At 39.5% G+C, this 19,396-nt stretch overlaps 1 protein-coding gene across 5 annotated transcripts in view; it reads left to right on the top strand.

Moving 5' to 3' along the window:
* The first annotated feature begins 8,391 nt into the window (after positions 1 to 8,391).
* Positions 8,392 to 19,396, top strand: part of LOC148018808 (putative serine/threonine protein kinase IRE) — a 128,072-nt gene continuing 117,067 nt past the window's right edge. The window contains exons 1-3 of one of the 5 annotated variants that reach the window (XR_015695028.1): positions 8,392 to 10,085; positions 10,441 to 10,532; positions 10,680 to 10,871. Coding sequence is in view for 4 of the 5 variants with exons in the window: in XM_087701090.1 (XP_087557216.1) it covers positions 9,047 to 10,085; positions 10,441 to 10,532; positions 10,680 to 10,871 (1,323 nt within the window). In the remaining variant the exon portion in view is untranslated. The remainder of the gene's footprint in view (positions 10,086 to 10,440; positions 10,533 to 10,679; positions 10,872 to 19,396) is intronic. The other 4 variants (XM_087701091.1, XM_087701093.1, XM_087701090.1 and 1 more) reach the window with 4 other exon arrangements.

The raw sequence follows: 19,396 nt of genomic DNA, 5'->3' as shown, positions 1-19,396 counted from the left end.
ACGTTCGAGGGGTTTCCCCAGAATAAATCCCTCCAATACCATCATCCTAAGGGATCGCTTATTGCTTCAAGCGTTTCTCATACTCAAAAGACGACCGACTACATAACTAGCGCCACAACCGTGTGACAAATGCCGAGTATCTTCATGGAGCCTAAAGCACGCCGGAATCTCTCCAGGTCATCATCCCTAACCACCCACCTACATGTTCCGCCTAACAGCCGACCTAACTTGCCACTATGTCCCACTGCAGTGCCATGGGACTGGCACTTGTCTAGGAGGGGGGTAACGTTACCGTGTTTCCGACCGCGTTTCCGCAGCACAAAGGAGCGGAAATTGGGAAGAAGGGAAAATAGCAAAAAAAGGCGTAGGATAAAAGCAGAAAAAGGCGCCTTAACCGGAAACCAATCCCTGAAAAATTCAAATGTTCGGACACGACCCTCAAGAAGCTTTGGTGTCGGCCCACGGCAACGAAAGAGGAAAAAAGTGCACCATTAAAATGCGGAAGCACCCCCGAATCTATGTAAAAGAGTGCCAGGCTCGCTCCTGTGCAAAGTGTATGCATTAGTGGGAATAGGATAAATTAGAATGGTGGGAAATGGGAAAAAGGGCCTAGGCTACGGCTGGCCATGTAAAAGAGGGAAAAGGGGATGACCGCCCAAAAAGGATTTAGGGTTTTGTATATAAAGTTGAAAAGTGAATGAGAAGCTCATTCTTTGGTGTGTGGCAAGAAGAGTCTTCTTCTTCCTCTCTTCTTCTCTCCTTCTTGCTTGTGTGTGCTCTTGAGAGAGTGAGTGTGAGAGTGTGAGGGAGTGAGTGTGTGAGGGTGAGGGACCGAGGAGGAGAAGCTCTCCATCTTCTCCTCTCTTCTTCTCTTCTATTCTCTTCTCTTGTCTTGCTCGCAGCAATGGAGCTTGGAGCGTGGAGCTTGAGGATGGAGCTTGCTTGAAGCTTGCACTTGGATCGTGGAGCTACCGGAGTGCGCGGGAGAGGAGGTAACTCGAACGGCGCGGGTTCTCAAGTGTGGGACAACACCTTAGGCTACTTTGGTTCACCCATATCCTAGTTTCACCATCACTTGCGTAGTGCATTGCACGGTAAGATAGACACAAATCCCTAGGAAGTGAACTCTTTTTCTTTTCAAGAACATTGTATGATGATGCGGCAAGCCAACACCTACGGAGGCCTTCTTCAACTAATCATCTATCTTTGCCATCGGCAACCCCCCAAACTCACTTCACATAAAGCATTCCCAACATGACCCATGTCTCTAAAGACCCCAAGAACCATTCCATATCAACCTCTACAATTTCAGCCCGTATCCTAAAATTCAATGGGATTGGCACCCGAGTAGAAGGGAGGTAATGTTACACCCTTGGAAAGCCAAGACAAAAAAGTCAAAAAAAACAAAAATGGAAGATAGTCCCAAGGCAAGAGGAAGATGGAGGATAGAGGTGCACTCAAAAAGCCATGAAGTGTAGGAAATAGTTTCAAATGTAAAAAGATGCACACAATAATAAGTGCACCTTAATATACTAACAAGAAAAGCATTGGGCGCATTGCAATTCATTTCATAAAAGGGCATTGAGCTCTCTCCCATGCAAGTTGTAAAGAATGCGAGGCGTGGATTGAAGCCAATGCTAACATGAAGGAGAAGAAACAAAAGTAGAGGAAAGGACAAAGGTCAGACCAAAAAGGGGATGGCCACCCAAGGAGGCGATAAGAGCATGTATAAAAATCAAGAAATGAATGAAGAAGCTCATCTTGTGCGTGGCCAAACTTATTCTCTTATTGCTTCTTGCTCGTACTTCCTTCTTATACATAGAGAGGGAGAGAGGGAGTATGAGAGAGGGAGAGAGAGAGAGAGAGAGAGAGAGAGAGAGAGAGAGAGAGAGAGAGAGAGAGAGAGAGAGAGAGAGAGAGAGAGAGTGAGGGACCATGGAGAAGCTATTTCTCTCCTCTCTTCATCATCTTCTTCTTCTCTTTTCCTTTCTTGCGCATATGGCTATGGAGGTTGAAGCTCAGAGCTTGGAGATGGAGGTTGCTCGAGGGCGTATCTTAAATCATGGAGCTATCGATGGATTTGTGGGAGGAGGTCCTTGATCGGATTCAAAAGTAAGCTCACTAGATTTGTGTATGAAAGAGTGTGCACGGCTATATGAGAGGTAGGCATAGCTCTCGGCTTGAATGCTTGAAGCAATAAGCAGTCTGTGGGTCTTGGTGGTTTGCTCACAAGAGCAATGACAAAAGGTTTGACACAATATTAACTAAGATCGAGAATAAGCTAACCAAGTTTTTTAAGTTTTTTTTTAATTAAAGGGGGGAGAGGGGCAAGGGGGAAGCGTGGGGACTAGTAGATCAAATTGTTATTGTCTAATTTATTTTAATGTCTTACACTCTCTATATAGGTTCAATTTGTGTTAAAGTTCTTGTTGGATAGAATTGAGTATTATGGAACTATATTTATCATGATGATTTTCATTACTATGGATTTTGTCTAATTATCGTATGATCCGTGACTTATTGCACAAACACGTGCATGTGATACTAGTCACATTATGCTTGGCAAACAGATGGAAGGATACTAATGTATTTTGTGTTGTGATGAGTAGATTATTAAACATAATTATTTGATATTATTGTTTTAGGATGCATATTTTAGGATGTGCATTTTAATATGTGAAAATTATATGCTCCATAGCATGGAAATTATATTGAAAATTATACGTTACATAGGGTTGAAATATTATATTTTGTGTCGTGGTGAGTAGATTATTAGATAGAATTATGTGGAATTATTATTTTGGGATACACATTTTAATGTGTGAAAATTATATGCCCCATAGCATGGAAATATTATTGAAATTTTTATGTTACATAGCGTGAAAATATTATATTTTGTATGCATTTATAAGTGCAATGACTTTGCATACATACATGTGCAATAGATTATTTTAGATGCATTTATTAGAATAAATACAATATTATTTTTTTGTTGTAAAGCTATTTAGAATAGGGTGTGTTTGATTTATTTGCACAAAAGCAAGTCGTACAAAAAGAGGAAAAGCAAAAACTCAAAATCGATGCTTTCAATGTATTTTTAGCATAAAAGCTTAATTGAATATTATAAATACATGCATGGAGGAGGTGCTCACCCATGCATGGGGGGGAGATTGTACCCAATCTTGTGTCATGCATGCTTTCTCGATTTCTCTTCTTTCTTCTCTCTATTTTCTTTCTTATTCAATCTGTGCGTCTTTCAATATTGTCTAATAATTGGTTGTTCCATGGGAATGGTCCTGACCATCGAGGAGCTATTATGTGAGTTTCTATGGAGGTACACAGATATCAAAAAACTACCCATGATCGTCGTTGGAAGCAACCTATCGCCCCCAAAGAGCAAGGCAATTGGACTCTTTGGTAGAGGTCTGATCGGTTTGTTTTTGCCCTATTAGAAAGGGTAAAGAATGATCACCCTTGGGGAGTGATTGTAAGGTATTTGATTGCTCTTGCCCCTATCCTCCATCAAGTGAATGAAGTCTTAATAGGGGATGACAAGCTCATTGCCCTATAGGCCAAGTTAACCATAAAGGAGTCAAACATCCTTAGGTCCATGGTCGACATCTAAAGAAGGACCCTTGAAAAAGCAGAATGGTGTGGAGATGCTCGAGGGGGTCAATCTTTGTTGCGGTCCATCTAAACTTTCCATATTGCATATGAAGACAATTATACTCTCTTTTTTAATCAACCAAAATTAGTGAATTAAATTGCCAATAAAGGAGCAAGGTGCTAGGATGATGTTTGGGACCCTAAGGGGGGCTAGAATGGATGGATACAAGGAGAATATGGATTGACGTAGGAAGAGTCTGATTGGCTTGAGCAAGTAAGGTCTAAGAAATAAGAACAGTGGTCTTCTTCATTTACTATACAATATCGGTTGATATTGCAAAATTGGAAATCCCTTAAGGGGGTGAGGCTTCACAAAGCCTGCAAATGCCTTGGAGTATGGAGGGTCACATCTTCTCATAGTTATATGTGCTTCTATGGTGGGTATTATTCATGATATTGCCCATAAAGGAGCACACTACTAAGTTCAAGGCAATGGGTCCTCTATATTCTTTTTGTGGTAAAAAGTATGAAGATATGTTCCACTTTTTTGGGAGTGTTTGCATGTGCGAAGGATATGACCCCATTGTGAAAGGAGGATGGAGAAACATGGGATGCACTCAACCATCAAGTGCAAACAAAGCTTTACTTGGAGTTTATGGAAACATGAATGAGGAAAGTTGGAGAATATGGGCTGTCCTTAGTAGGATAGTGTTGAAGAATGTGTGGTTGGTCAATAGTGCTAGAAGAGGAAATTCCATTTTTGCCACGAAGGAATAGATAGCATGCTCAATAAGTGCATGAAGGAAGTTAGCTAGCTATTTTGCACAATGAAACGGAAAAGGGATTGCAGTAGGATTGCCACTAAGGTTTTTGCTTAGTATTTGAAGTTGTATTCATTTAGTAATGATTTTATGTAAAGGGAATGTGTGATCCTTTAGGATGCTATACAATATTTCCATAATTAATATAATTAACTAGGTGCATTTTAAAAAACACTGGAGATTTTGATGTCATCCAAATTATATTTCAATTAGGGAAAAATGAAAAATCAACCATGAGAATAGAAAAGTAGGGAACAAAATGCCAACAAAGTTGTAAGAGTTCAACAATGATGGTATGATGATGATAGTAAAGCATTCCATAAATAAATCTTATTTTGATTTCAAAATACTTTTATGAATTTTAATACTTCTATGTTATTTATAATTAAGTGATCCAATCAAATAATTTAATACTATTGAAGATAAATGATTTGATAATTTAACACTAAAGAAGATTAAACTTGTGATTGATAATAAATTAATGCTTTTAAAAGATATGCAATATCATACTTATATATATTATACTATTACAACATTACATTTACTTTACAATTATCTAGAGATTATTATACTCTCATTTTTTTCAACTCAAAAATCTAAAAATAAATACCTAGCTAGATCTTAATTGTTAAGTTTGTAACATAGGGATAAATATTAAACTAAATACAATCATGCAATCTACTAACTCATCCTAGTAATGAAATCTCTCTTTTCCATTTTATCTAAATCATTGTGACCTTGCAACATGTCTCAAGGATATAAAAGCAAATGAACATATTTGGTTTGCATTTATTGACTAGCATTAAAAAGGATTACGTTGAGTTGGATATTAAAAATCCATTCATCTGTACTCATACAAAATTGATTATTGGATTCAATAAAGAAAAAGAACTCAATGAGAATATTAAATAAAAAATTAGTTAGCTTTAAAAGAGAGTTCCTTGTTATAATGTAGATACATGTTTGTAGAATCTAAGAGCTATAATTTGTTTGTCTATGTAATATACTAGATATATATTGCTCTTATGTATGCTAATAATAGTAAAAAGAGGTAACAGAGCTCTATACAAGAAATCAATATATTTGCATTACATATTGTCCAAAAGTTTGATCTAAATAGTGAATAATAAATAGACCAAGGATACTCCATGGGTACCTTAACTAAAGGAGTGTGTACAAAACTCTTGCATATGGATGTCATAAGTAGTTAGCATGGATATAATAGAATGATCTAGAAAATATAGATTATTCTCAATTGTATGGCAATAAAATATATGATTACTGGAGAAGGAGCAAGAGTACACAAGCTCTTTAGGCATATTCTTGAGAGAGAGAGAGAGAGAGAGAGAGAGAGAGAGAGAGAGAGAGAGAGAGAGAGAGAGAGAGAGAGAGAGAGAGAGAGAGAGAGAGAGAGAGAGAGAGAGAGAGAGAGAGAGAGAGAGAGAGAGAGAGAGAGAGAGAGAGAGAGAGAGAGAGAGTGTGTGTGTGTGTGTGTGTGTGTGTGTGTGTGTTGTTTGGAGATAAGCAATACAATAGGGTCAGAAGAATACCATGTATATAATACATTGTATCCTTTCATAGAACTCACTAGTCTATCATATCACATATAAATACTTGTGTCCTTCCATGGTAGTTCATGGATTATGAAGCATACACTTTTTCATAAGGCTAATAATGCTATGTGAAGTTACATTCTTAGACAAGAGTTTGTTGATGCATTGATAGTCCATAAAAACATAAAAAAGAGGAGCAAACATGTTCCATAAAAAACTTATTTGAAAGGTTGTATGAATTTATGTACACTCCATAGACATGTAAATTTGTTAGTTAATTAATGGATTATGCACACAAATATACTAGACATAAATACTTGGTGCCTTTACATAGTAGTTTATGGACTATGAAGCATACAAATTTAAAAGATTGATAATGACATTTGAAGCTAATTTCTTAGAGAAGAGTTTGCTATTTAGCATGACAACACATAAAACATGAAAATGAAGAATACTAACGTGTATGTAAACATAAATATATACATATATGCATGAACATGCAATAGTTACACAAATTTCAAAAAAAGCATATGTGAAAGGTTGTTTAGATTTACAACTATTACATCAATGTTGTCAAGAGAGAAATTTACACTTTAGTTGTGTCATAAAGATCCACGTTGACTTAATCATGTGTAAGCTCGAGAAATCATTTTTATGAGTAAGAAATACTCTTAAAGATGTGTGGTTGAGAAAGATATCTTATGCTTGCTCTCAAATGCTAAAATTCAAGATCGAGGTTGAGCTGATTAAGACAATTTTTGAAAAGCTATCAAATGGTCCATTCAACAAGTTTGGGGTTAGAAAATAAAAAGGTTTTCACGTAGGGTTGGCATTGGAACACCAGCATTTTGTGAAATAAATAGTGACAATTACATTACAAAACGAAATAAGGACAACTGGGTTTTTAAAAAAATTATAAAACGTGAAGAGGTTAAAAGGAACTCAAATCTCTTACGAGCATAAGGCTCATGTTGAGACATGACCATCTACACCATACCCTTTTTCAAACCACCACAAGCCACCTTATAGGTGTGTTCTTTCTTCCTTAGCATTCTTTACTAATATCCATAAGCCACCTTTTAGGCATTGCCCTCACCTTGGTAGGGCTTGTAAATGGTTTCTTTACTAATATATTCACACATTATTTAGAAAAAGAAACATGAAAAGGTTGTTTTGCATATTTTTGTTAGTTTGGTTCTTCACTACTCTAATGAAAATCAAATTGAAATCCAAAAGGGGTAGACTTGATTGATAATAAAATTCTATCACGAGTCTCCGGTAGACTTTCAAAGTGAAGGTAGCAATATTTTTAATAAGGAAGGAAGAAAAAGAACATGCCACACAATGTTCACTTTTCTAGTTTCATATGATATCTAGGCATGTAATCAACCTTAGGAAAACTTGAAAGAACCATTTGGTATGAGAGAGAGAGAGAGAGAGAGAGAGAGAGAGAGAGAGAGAGAGAGAGAGAGAGAGAGAGAGAGAGAGAGAGAGAGAGAGAGAGAGAGAGAGAGAGAGAGAGAGAGAGAGAGAGAGAGAGAGAGAGAGAGAGAGAGAGAGAGAGAGAGAGAGAGAGAGAGAGAGAGAGAGAGAGAGAGAGAGAGAGAGGGGGGAGGTTTGAACCCTTTAGATACTCGACCCACACTCAAACTAGTTGAGTTACAACCCCATTGGCAATGATAACTATATTTTTAACCAACCCTAGCTAGTAAGATGTGTGCTCAATTAGCTCTAGATCATTGGTTTAATGGTGCTTGAAGGATACTGGGGGACTTGGAGAGTAGACTAATGCTAACTTTTTTCTGAAGAAGAAAATAATAATACTACCTTGTACCATTAGTGCCACATGATAAAACAATGGCAATAAACATTTCTGTAAAACTTATGAGATAAAGAGAAGCTTCGCATGTAAAAGGCACCCGTAATGAAATTGAGAAGCAACATAGTTAGAACTTTGCCAATTCACATTCACAGCTATAATACTGTGTGTGTTAGTCAAGCCTGAAGTTGCTTTCCTTGCTCTTGACCTAATATAATCCAGGACTTGTGGGGCTGACAATGACATGTCAATTGCGCAATTGGCATTTCCAAGTAAACATGGCTCTATTAGCCAAAGGACAGACACCCATTTTGGGTATTGTTTAGAATGGTGGATGAGTTACCGATTTTTAAGTAGCGACGCTGCCTTATTCACATGTTAATGCTTAGGCGGTGCCATTTTCCAAAGAAACTGGGCTCATGGGATGCCCCTCAAAGCTTTAACATGTGCATTTTGGAAAAGGAGAAAAGGGAGAGGATCTAGTTATGTAAGGAACATGTTGGTTTTCGAGTACGATAAACTAACGTTGGAGATTGCTGTTTATGCGGGTTATATTTCTATTCGGGCCCCGGGGGAAAAAGGAGAAGAAAGAAATCGACCATGAGAACTTAGAAGGGAAAAGTAGGGAACAAAATGCCGGCAGAAGAGCCGGAAGAGTTCCAATGGTATGATGACGATGATGATGATGATGGTGGAGAAAAGAAAAGAACGCGAGAAGAGGCTTCCATGGTGGCCGGAAGAAAAGGGCCTCCCTACGACCTGCATCATCATGCCCCCGGCAGGTATCATACAGTCATAGCTGTAATCACGCGATGCACCCCCGCTTCCTCTCCAGTCAGCCGAGCGCGTCATCGTCCATCATCCTTCCGCTCCCACTCGCCACATTGAAAGATCAAATCAAATGCACTGCAGCTGCCTTCAGCCATCGCCGTTGCTTCCTCCGACTCCATTTACAACACGAACTCCTCTAAAGCGTAGATGGATCTGACCTCCTCGTCCATATGAGAAAGACCGAGTCTTATTAATATACAATACAGACTCCAGAGCTCGACATCAGGTCAAAGCTACAATCTGTATTTGTGCCATCGCTTGCTAACGAGGTTCTCCTGCAATGATCATCGTGCGCTCGGTTTTCAATCAGTGTCAGAGCTTGTCGTTGCCCTGATCGCTTCTTCATTCAGACGTATGTACAGGTTTCGGAGGGCCGATGACCATTAGTTTTGTTGCCTCTAAAGCTCAGTTCATTCATGGGACCATTTGGCATCGCAGCTGTCAGCTTGCTTGCCAACAAAGGTTCAGGATCAAAGAAGAAGAAGAACGGCAACGTTAAGGAGGAATCTTCTGAGGGCTCCCAAGCATCGTCTGAAGCTTCTCATTCCAAGCACAATGCAGACGGAGGCGTCACTCCACAGAAACTTGCTAAATCTGCCGTAGTGAATGATCATGAGCAGAAACTGAATGCGAACGGGAAGGTAAAAGGCAATGGGCTGTCGAATCAGGTTATTCTTGGTGAAGATCATGATGATGCACGTCATGCTTCAAGGAAGGCCTTCAGGTTGTCTTCAAGTGCTGAAAGAATTGAAGTGAATTTCAACAACCAAAAAGATTACAGTAAGAGGTCCTCATCTGACAGGAGTTTATACAAGGGAAACGAGCCTAATGGTAAGTCCTCTCATAAAGTCACCAGGTGGAAAGATAATCTTTCGGAAATGGCAGGTAATTCTTCACTGAACCAAATCAAGACTCGGCCAGACTCCACCCGTGTTCGAACAGTGTCAAGTGCATCAGAGACATCAGAAGATGAAATTCGTTCACTTTCATGCAATTCAACACCACAAGGAACAGGGCGGGTTATAGTTGAAGGGGATGGTGAAAGAAGTCCTATTGGAAATGAACTTGTTTCGACCAAACTGCAACGGTTAAGTAAAATAAAGTCAGATTCTATAGATGAATATTTCCGGAAAATGGAGGAGGGAGCATGCCATGATAGTAAGGATAGTACCAAAAACTACTCCCAAGAGAAGGATTGTTCCAATTGTTTCGTATCAGGTGTAACTGTTACTGCTGTGGAAAAGACTAAACAGACATATAGTAATACCAATTATCGGCCTGCACAGACGTATGATCCAATGAAATCTACAGGCAGGCCACCATACTCTCCAAGTAAGCTGTCCTCCACCTTCCCTTCCAGCTCACAGAATTACAGCAACTCAGAAACTGCTAATCATGGAGGCTCGGCAACCTTAAGGTCAAAATCAGGCTTATCAAGTAAATCTATACGAAAAGGTATGGTTGGGCAACTAACACCTTAGTTTTCTCCTTGGATCTATTTATGAGAGTTGATGCTTTGGCAAATGTTGAAGTCTGGTGTAGTAATATAAGAAAGTTACAATGGTTGTTGAAGCTGTATGCGCATATATGTGTTTCTGTGTTTTGACATGTGTGCTCATCTGTCTATTTTCTCGAGTGTTTTGTGTGTGTCTCTCTCACTTCCTTTTCAACGGTACATCATCCACAATGGAGGGCCTAGAATGTGTTTTGGCATGTCAAATAGCGCAAGGTTTAATTTACCAGTTTCAAAATTCAAAAATGTTGTCATGCATATGTGGAAAGCAACAGCATTCTTTTTTCTTGACTCCAGTTTTTGAATACATAGGACCTGGGCTTGAAATAAATACTAGACAACCCTCTTCGTCTGGGGTGAACTTTTCAGATCAAGAACCTGCAAAAGAGGTATGCTGCTTCATTGTTAAAGCTGGCTTTATACAATTTTTACAATTGCATGTCCTGCTATGTTTCTGGACTGAGAGTTGGGTGTCAACTTTAGTAGTGCAGGTTTTTTCTCTGTACAATACTGGCTTTTTGGTTGTGTCTGTACAGAAGGCTACTGAAGTGTCGGATAGAAGTTTGAAGGAGGCAGACTCCCCGCGGTTTAAAGCTTTACTGCGTCTAACTAGTGGGCGACCAAAGAAAAAATTACCATCTGATATCATGAGCTTCTCACATGAGCTGAGTCCTTCAGGCTTTACAAGTCACTCTTTTTGGCGGCTGCACAATGCCAGAAATACAGAGGTATAATGGATTTTTGGTGTTGCAGAATCAAGAAAATGCATTTAATAAGGTGGCGTAAAGGAAAATTTTGGATTGAAAACATTATTGCATTTGGCAACAAGGAAAACTCATTTGCTGAAAGGTTCATTATCTTGTCACATCTTTTGTATGATGTATCGTCCGATTCTTTTGCTGTGGGAAGAGGAGAGCAAGAAACATGACCAGTTTTTCTCAAAAGACCATAAGGTTATTAGACTGCAATGGTGACATGACAAATGAGATGAAAACGGCTCTGTAGAAAGACAGGTCTGCAGGTCTTTGTGTCCATGTACAAGAAAAGAAGAATCCCTTACCATCATTCTATATTCCCCTATTTCTGAGTCCTCGTCCACTACCATATCACATATCCACTTTCTTGGACATTCTCAGGTTTTGCATTCTCTCATGTATTTGAAGCTTTCAAGTGGAGGCATGCTCCCTTGCTTGAACTGTGGATGACCCTGGCAGTACGGTCGTGAGAACACTAATCAGGATCCACATGAAAGGGTGCCATAATGAAATGAGACAGAAATTGCTCAGAGAAACACACATTAACTTGCATTAAAGAGGGTGCTACTAAATAGGCAAGTAGTCCACAATTGTTTGGAACGCCAAGGGGTAGTCCAAAATCACATTTCCACCTTCCTAATCAGGGGGATGCACTCTACCTTCACTCCACCTTTTGTAGCACGAACTGAGTCCTGATGGGACCAAACCTCTTGCTGACATCAAGTACTAGTTACTAGCTTGAACCATGCTTTTGGACTAAGGTCCTGACTCCTAATTTCAATACAAATGTAATTGCACTATCCTACCCTTCGATTCTCAACAGCAGTGGTGGAATGAACTGTGCTAACTGCCACACAATTGAGAGCTGCAACACTTCTGACAATGACTCCCCATTGGATAATCTGCTGGAACATTAATGGCTTACAGAACTGTAGATTTATAGCTTCAGCCAAAGGCTGAGGTCCAAGAGTCATTATGAAACTTTTGAATGCTCTTCCATGCCATGAGGAAAACAATATAATTGCTGATCTGGGGTAACTTGAAAGTGTCTTGAAAAGAAGGGTGAAGATTATCTGTTGCCTTGTGCTCTGTGATGCGACTGATCCACAAGCACAATGCTGAAAGTGGGATGCACTTGATTATGAACAAGTCTGTTTGGAGGTTCTCCCAAAAACTGCAGGGCATACCTACGTCTTTTTTAATCTCATCCGAATTGTTAGGAATAACTACAGCGACTATAGCAAATCAAGTCTGAACCCTCACCAAATGTGGGATTATTCTTTTTATGGAGGTTGGGCCTTGGCATCATTCGTTGTCTCAATGACAGGAGGAGCTTATAGAGGTTATCACCATTTGTTGTGTTCATGATGGGAGGTCATGGTGAAGAAGTAAGCATTAGGGTCAGTCACACACTCTTCTTAGATAATTGAGATACCAGTGAGCCACTTAATAATTCTCATTATGTTGGAAGGCTCCAATATGAGTAAAGGTATATATCTGTTTTACCTACCAAATTGGGGGCCAATAGACGAGTACAAAATTGTATGAGTACTAAGTAGTGTGGAATTGACCATGTTGGCCAATAATTGGAGAGGTCCTAGGGTGCTCTATATGAGTTTTAGGGTTGGCCATATACTGATTTAGGCTGGCTATGCTCATCAGATCTCTATTCCAAGATGTGGGATAGCCAGTGTAGGTCTTATGCTAAGATCCTGCCATGTTGCTAGCAGATATGGATTTATGCGTCTTTGTCCATCTTCATCTCCTGGCTTTGAGCCTCAGGCAGACTCTGGCAAGGACTTCTAGAGCTCTGACACTCTCTTTGTCTGTAAGTGTTGTTCTTTTGTCAGTTGCTTTCATTGTGGGCACATCTGGTGGAGATTAGGGTTTCTTTTCCTTGTCTATGGCAGTCTCTGCCCTGTCCAGCACTCTCAAACAGTCCACATGGCACAGCAGCAGTCATTCTTTCTTTTTCACTGCGGTTCATGGACATTCCAGTTCTGGGTGAGCCATTTCCTGCATAGCCTGAAGGTTGCTGTAATTCCTGATAAGATTGCGCAGAAATTAGGGTTTCAGCAATAACAAACTTTAGAGTATGATTAAGATAGGAGAGGGAAGGTGCAATCGATCAAATCTGTAGAAGAGTTGAAGTTAACATGACATTTCCTTCCCCTTAAGAAATGATTTTATCCTAAAAAATGTTAATAGGAAGGTCTAACTATAAGGTCCTTTTTGAGATGCTCATCTGCCTCCATGTTGAACCCTCATCAGGACAATCCTTCCATTTTACCAAACACTCTTGATAAATCGTATTCATTGTTTGTCTATGGTGAACATCTAAAATCCTCTCTAGACCTTGGTGATAACCTAGGACATGGTCCAAAGTACCAAAGTCAACCTCACATTTCTCTTTTAATGATTCAAGTAGATCACTAGTGAACCGAGTAAAACTCATTTAATTTATTATGGGTATTCCACTAAGGGAATTTGCTACAATATTGTATTTACCTTTCCTATATCTTCATCCATAGTTGAACTCTCGAAGAAGTTTAGCCCATTTGGGCCTTATGGCCTTTCAAATTTGTTTGATTAGTAAGCCACTTAGTGGTTTATTGATCAAACTTTATCATTTCTTTGGTACCATATAGAATAGTGGCACCATTTCTTTAATGTATGTATTATTGCATGCCACTTGTTAGTATAGGGTATTGCATGCCACTTGTCAGTATAGGGTGCAACGATGGGAGTGTGAGAATTTGCTGTAATAGACTGCATAAACACAAGAGAAAAGAGAAACATTGGAAAGAAAGAAGAGCAGTGCAAAAGAACTTAGAAGATAGCTACTTAGGAAATGGAATCCATATACCAAGACGAGATAGGACAAAAACAACATTGAGTCATTGGTAGTGTGGGCATTGGCACTAGCTCCCTCTCTCTACTAGAACTTGTAAGTATGGTGTATGCACAATGGTTGAGGAGGGAGCTGTGGCCTATAAATAGGCCAAGAATATGAACAGATCTGCCATAAATCTAGATTAGCAAAATAAATTCAGCCACCAACAAAATAATAAGGTGGCCACAAATAGGCACCCAAAAAACTAGCGATATCACGCTTTGGTACAAATGTGCCTAGCCCACTAGGACAGGACATACACAAACTCACTCATGAATTGATAATATCCGCTAACATCCTCTCTCAGATAGTATGGTACAATATACAATCATAATGACTCATCATAGTACAAACAAGTATAGCACTCAGATAGGATCACAAATACCCAATTAGTGGGTGTGCAAGCCACCACCAAGGTGATTAGAAAGAACTCGATGTCGATGTCAATCATACCAACTTTTGAAAATAGAACCCCGATAGAAAACTCCAGCACAAGTACAAAACAAGAAACATCCCTTCCTTTCATACCCACCACCTACAACATGTACCTCCTCGTATGTGTTCCTCTTGCCAATAGTGTCCCTACCACCCTGAATGAGATAAATGCATTCTTATCAAGTGTTAACCATCATTGTTCCGTGAGCAAAAGTGGTTTTGTGCACGCCATTGGACCTTGCGTGCTATTGTAGGTTGGCGCTTTGATACCAATGAAACATGTCCCCTAGGATCCAACTTGTACAAGAGGCATGATACAAGCCAAACTAAGAGGGGCTAGACATTAGACTCACCTCCTAGTCATAGAGCCAAATGGGCTCACCCCCAAGCCTAGGAGCTAGCAGCACTCTAGGTCATGATTGTATCCCAAGGGTTGGCATTCCATACCACCAGCCCACACCGTCTTGATGTACAGATGTGTCAGCCAACAGCCTAGGAATCCTAGAGTGGTGATCACACAATGCATGTGTGCAACAAGACCCTGAGTCCTATAAATAGGACTGAACTGCCCTAATCCCAAAGTGTCCTTGGTGCATTTGCATTAAGTCACTTCGTAACCACCGTGACCAATGCTACTATCGCCCATCCGGATGTCCATGGACATAGCACAAGGACATAACACTAGCTAGTCCATATCAAATTCCAGGCTTAATGTGTCTTTCAAGGAGCAAGGTGAAGGTTAATCCCTAAGCAAACCAAGGGGAAAATTTGTTTGAAGGCTTACTGGTCAATTTTGATAGTAAGAGACACTTGGATATAGTAGAGGAGGTTAAAGAATCTCAATTGTACTCCATTCATTTGCAATATAAGCTAAAGAAATACCACAAGGGGCGCCAGTTTTGGGGCCAATAGGCTTCCATTGTTCAAGTACCCAATTCTTGGGAAGCTATTCAGTGGCAATGTCTCTTATGAAGCAGGTGTCTCTAGAGGTTCAGATGTGGACTTTGAATCCAAACAAGTTTGCCTCATGTAAGAGCACACTAACAAGCTCTGACTCTTGCAGATGCAAGTCTAGAATGCCGGTAAGGCGATTTCATCCAAAGACATGATAGTGACTTTGTTGTCATAGTTGCCTCCCATGGTGTTGAATCAAGAGGAGCAACTTTAGACACATAATCCTTTGAAGTTAGAGGCTCTTACAAGTCAAAGCTCCCCAAAGAAAGGGAAGGATAAGAAGAAGGATGATCAAACCAAGAAAGACAAGGAGTCTACTTATCACATGTGGTAAGACAGGTCATTGGAAGAAAGGTTGCCTCGTCAAGGATAGAAGGATATAAAGTAGGAGAAATCTATAAAGGACTCTAGTTTGATAAGAGCATTGGCTGTCCATCATCAACGTCATTTCTTCATCTAGAAGTTATTGAGTCTTCAACACATGATGCAATGTTGATGGCCCCTTAGACCTGAGAGTGGATCGTAGATAGTGGTGCTTCCCGCCATATGACTCCTTCTCCAAATGATATTGTCCATGTGCATTTGATGCGTGGACATATTTTGATTGGTGAAAGCTCTTTGATTCGTATATAAGGCATAGGTGATATGCAACTTATTCAAAGATATACACAGCAATGTTCACACTTTGAAGGTTTTTTATCTATTGGGCTTGGCCTCACAGTGGAATTTGATGCATACTCTTTTTTGGCTCTTGATGGCAAGACTAGATAGATGTTGTGCCAAGGGTAGGAGGAGAATGGTGTCTATAAGATGCGGAGTTCGACAACCCTTTGGTTTGGCCAACTCAACAAGGAGTACCTAGTTTGTTCCTGGTTCGTCAGATGTTGGGGTGAGCCATTCTCCTTGTGTGTCTTGCATTTGGAAAAAACAATGATGTGATTTGATTCCTAGCAAGGCTTCTTGACAGGCTACTAAATCCATGGAGTTTGTTTTCATAGATTTGTGTGGACCTATGAGAAATGAGTCCCTTAAGGGGAGTTTTTATTTCATTCTAATTTTTGATGTTTTTAGCAAGACAACTTAGGCTTATTTTTGGGAGTTGAAGTCAGAAACCTTCTCTCATTTTTGAGATCGAGGAGAATTGTTTTGGGTGGAAGCTAAAGACAGTGAGATCTAACAAAGGTGGAGAGGCTTATCTCCAACAAGATGGCTTGTTTTTGTGCAAAGTGAGGGATTCATCGAGAATTTGCCAACACCAACATTCCTGAAGAAAATGGTATTTTGAAGTGAAAGAATAGGAGTGTGATTGAGATGGTCCAGACAATGATGGAGCACTGTTAAATACTGTAGTGTTTATGGGCCAAAGCAATAGCCACCGCTATCCTTATCTTGAATCAATCACCCATCTCAACCATTTCGGGTATGACTCCATTTGAGACTTATTTTGGCCTAAACCTTGATGTGTCTTATTTCAAGCTTTTCGGATGTGATGTGTATGTGTTCATTGTGAGAAAGGAACACGGGAAGTTTGAGCCCAATTCCAAGAAGTAGGTGTTTGTTGGCTATAGTTCCTAGTCATAGGGGTATCGTATCTATGATCTAGTCTCTTGGAGTGAGGAGCATGCCTTGTTTTTGGTGATCCCATTGATAGTAGGGTATCTAAGCCAATGCCTGTGGAGCCTAGCACTTGTGAGGCTCTCGCTATTGAGGAGATTGCTTCTTCATTGGATTCCTTGTTGGTGGATGTTCTAGAGACTTCAACAAAGGGCATAATGGCCCATCAGGAGGAAGGGGGATATTGACCTCTTGCTTGCTAGGCACGTGATATATTTTGTGATGCAAGGATTTGTTAGTGTCGAGAAACCCTAGTGATTAAGTGCATTTTTCCTATTTGGTTTGTAATTAATTACATAAAACTAAATGCATAATTTACCACTTAATCTTGGACAATGGACAGTTGGTTGGCCCTAAAATTGGCGCCCCTTGCCATATTTCCTAACTTGTATTGTGATTTGGATGGAATACACCAGGGTTCCTCGAATCTCCTTTGCTCTTTGATTGCCTCTTCTTCTCTTTGGTGATAAATTCAGCCCCAAATGATTACTGGCTGAATGGTCACTTAAATCTCTTGAAATTGCTCTAAGTTCAATGATTGAAATTCAAGTCTCTAGACCTTAATTGTGAGCATGCTTCCCAAGGTGGCTGTCAAACCCTAATTTTTGCTGTAAATTAGGGTTTACAGCAGAGATTAGTCAAAATCTCCACCTTCAATGGCTGATCTTGTTGGAAATTACTAAGGAAGATCGGGAATAGGCTGGAGGATGAGAAGGAATGCTGAATAGAGAGAAAATTCTGGTTTTTGTTAGGAGAAACTAGAGAAAATCAGCTGCTGCTGCCCTATTTAGACAGCCATGGAAGTGTCACAAACTGCCAAGACCTCCCAAAATTGTTGTTGCCAAGAGCCAGAAGCTATTGGCTGCATCCATAGAGCCTTGGGCTGTAGTGGCCTACTGCCTCGTCAAGAAGCCTCCTGTGGTGGCTGCAAATGCCCCGTAACTGCCAGTACTTGCAGCAAATAGCTCCTTCACTGATTCTCCGCCTTCAGAATGGCCTCTCTTTCCCTCTCTCGCAGCCTCCAAAGATGTTTTTTCTAGTCATATGGGCAAGTTTTGCGAAGAAATTTCAGCATTATCTAGCTTTATTAAAGTAATTTTCAGAATGGTAATCATGAAATTAATTTAATAATTATTTATGCCTCAGTGAAATAATTTGACGGGCCAACAATTAAATTGGCTAGGCCAATTTATCACCCAAGTGATCCTGAACACTCATTAGCCCGAAATTGACATCAAGTAGTTGATTAATGCCAATTCTCTAGTGTCACCACTATCACTTTGGGCTAATTAAATAGTCTAGGCCAAATTTTGACACTAGGTACCACCTAGTACTTGTCTAGTATAACTTCCTACAACTTTTGCCTTTGGCATTGTGCTCATTCTCACAACTAGAAGTAGCAATTGTAGTTTGTTTCTTATTGAACTGAGAAATAAGAATGTGCCAGAGAAGAAACAATTGCCACTATGAGAGACACGTGAATTTGAACATCCAGCCCAATCACCATAGTTTTTTTCATCCTCACATGTTTGAGCAAACAAATCTTTGCAAATGTTTGAAAAAAATGAAGTATATTATGCATAACATACTTGTCCTGTCAGCCAAGTATGTTTTGGATACCATACTTTGCTAGCGTATGAAAAGTATGAAAGTATGTTATTCATAACATACTTGTCCTGTCAAAAGTTTTAAGAAAAACAGTTCCAAGTGCCCAAAGTTTAATGATTATATATTGGCGTCCCCAAAACTGCTGCGATTTAACTTCATAGGGCTTAGGCAACTTGTAATTTGGAAAAATTGACTTGTTATCTAGCAAGCCTTTTTGTGTACTTAAGACTTTGTTGAGTACTTCAACCCACTTATTTGGATTAGCATACTGTTTTGGACATTATTTTTCCTTTGTTCTTTGGATCTAATGTCTACGGTGAGTCTATAGGCTTACACAATGTCTACACAATGTGGCTCAGGTATGTCAAGTTTTCACATTGTAATGTGTGTTTTATAATGTATATGTGTCATGGGAAAATGTGGTTAATTAAATGTATACTAGTAGAAAAGTATTTTAAAATTTAAGGCCACGAATGATTCAAATTTTGTCAAGTTAAACCCATTATAATGCATGTTTTAAAATGTGTATGTGTCATGGGAAAATGTGGTTAATCAAATGTATACTAGTAGAAAGTATGTTAAATTTTTAGGTCACGTATGATTCAAACAGTACCGGTGAAACATACTTTTTTCATACTTTCATACTTGTATGCGTATGCGTATGAAAAACGTATGAAAAAACTATGCCAATCACTATTTGAATATCCATGCAAAGAGAGTGAAGAATTAGCATTGTAGAAAAGACCGAGATCATGGGTGGCTTGAAGATATTGAAAGGCATGCTTCACTACCTGCCAGTGAAGTATTGAAAGGTCATGCTTGAACTTGCTCAACTGTGAGACAACCAACTGAAGATTAGGCCTCTTGTGACATACATAGATCAAGCATCCAACAGCCCGCTGATATAAAGTAGTGTCAAAGGATCCGCTTCCATATTCATAAGTGAATTTGAAACCAGGCTCCAAGGGAGTAGACACAGGCTTGTAGTCCTTGA

The sequence above is a fragment of the Lygodium microphyllum genome, chromosome 20 (genome assembly GCF_053477565.2).
Source record: "Lygodium microphyllum isolate KBCC chromosome 20, Lygodium_microphyllum_v1.1.10, whole genome shotgun sequence".
Classification (NCBI taxonomy): Eukaryota; Viridiplantae; Streptophyta; class Polypodiopsida; order Schizaeales; family Lygodiaceae; genus Lygodium; species Lygodium microphyllum.
This window is presented reverse-complemented; position numbering and strand designations above follow the sequence as displayed.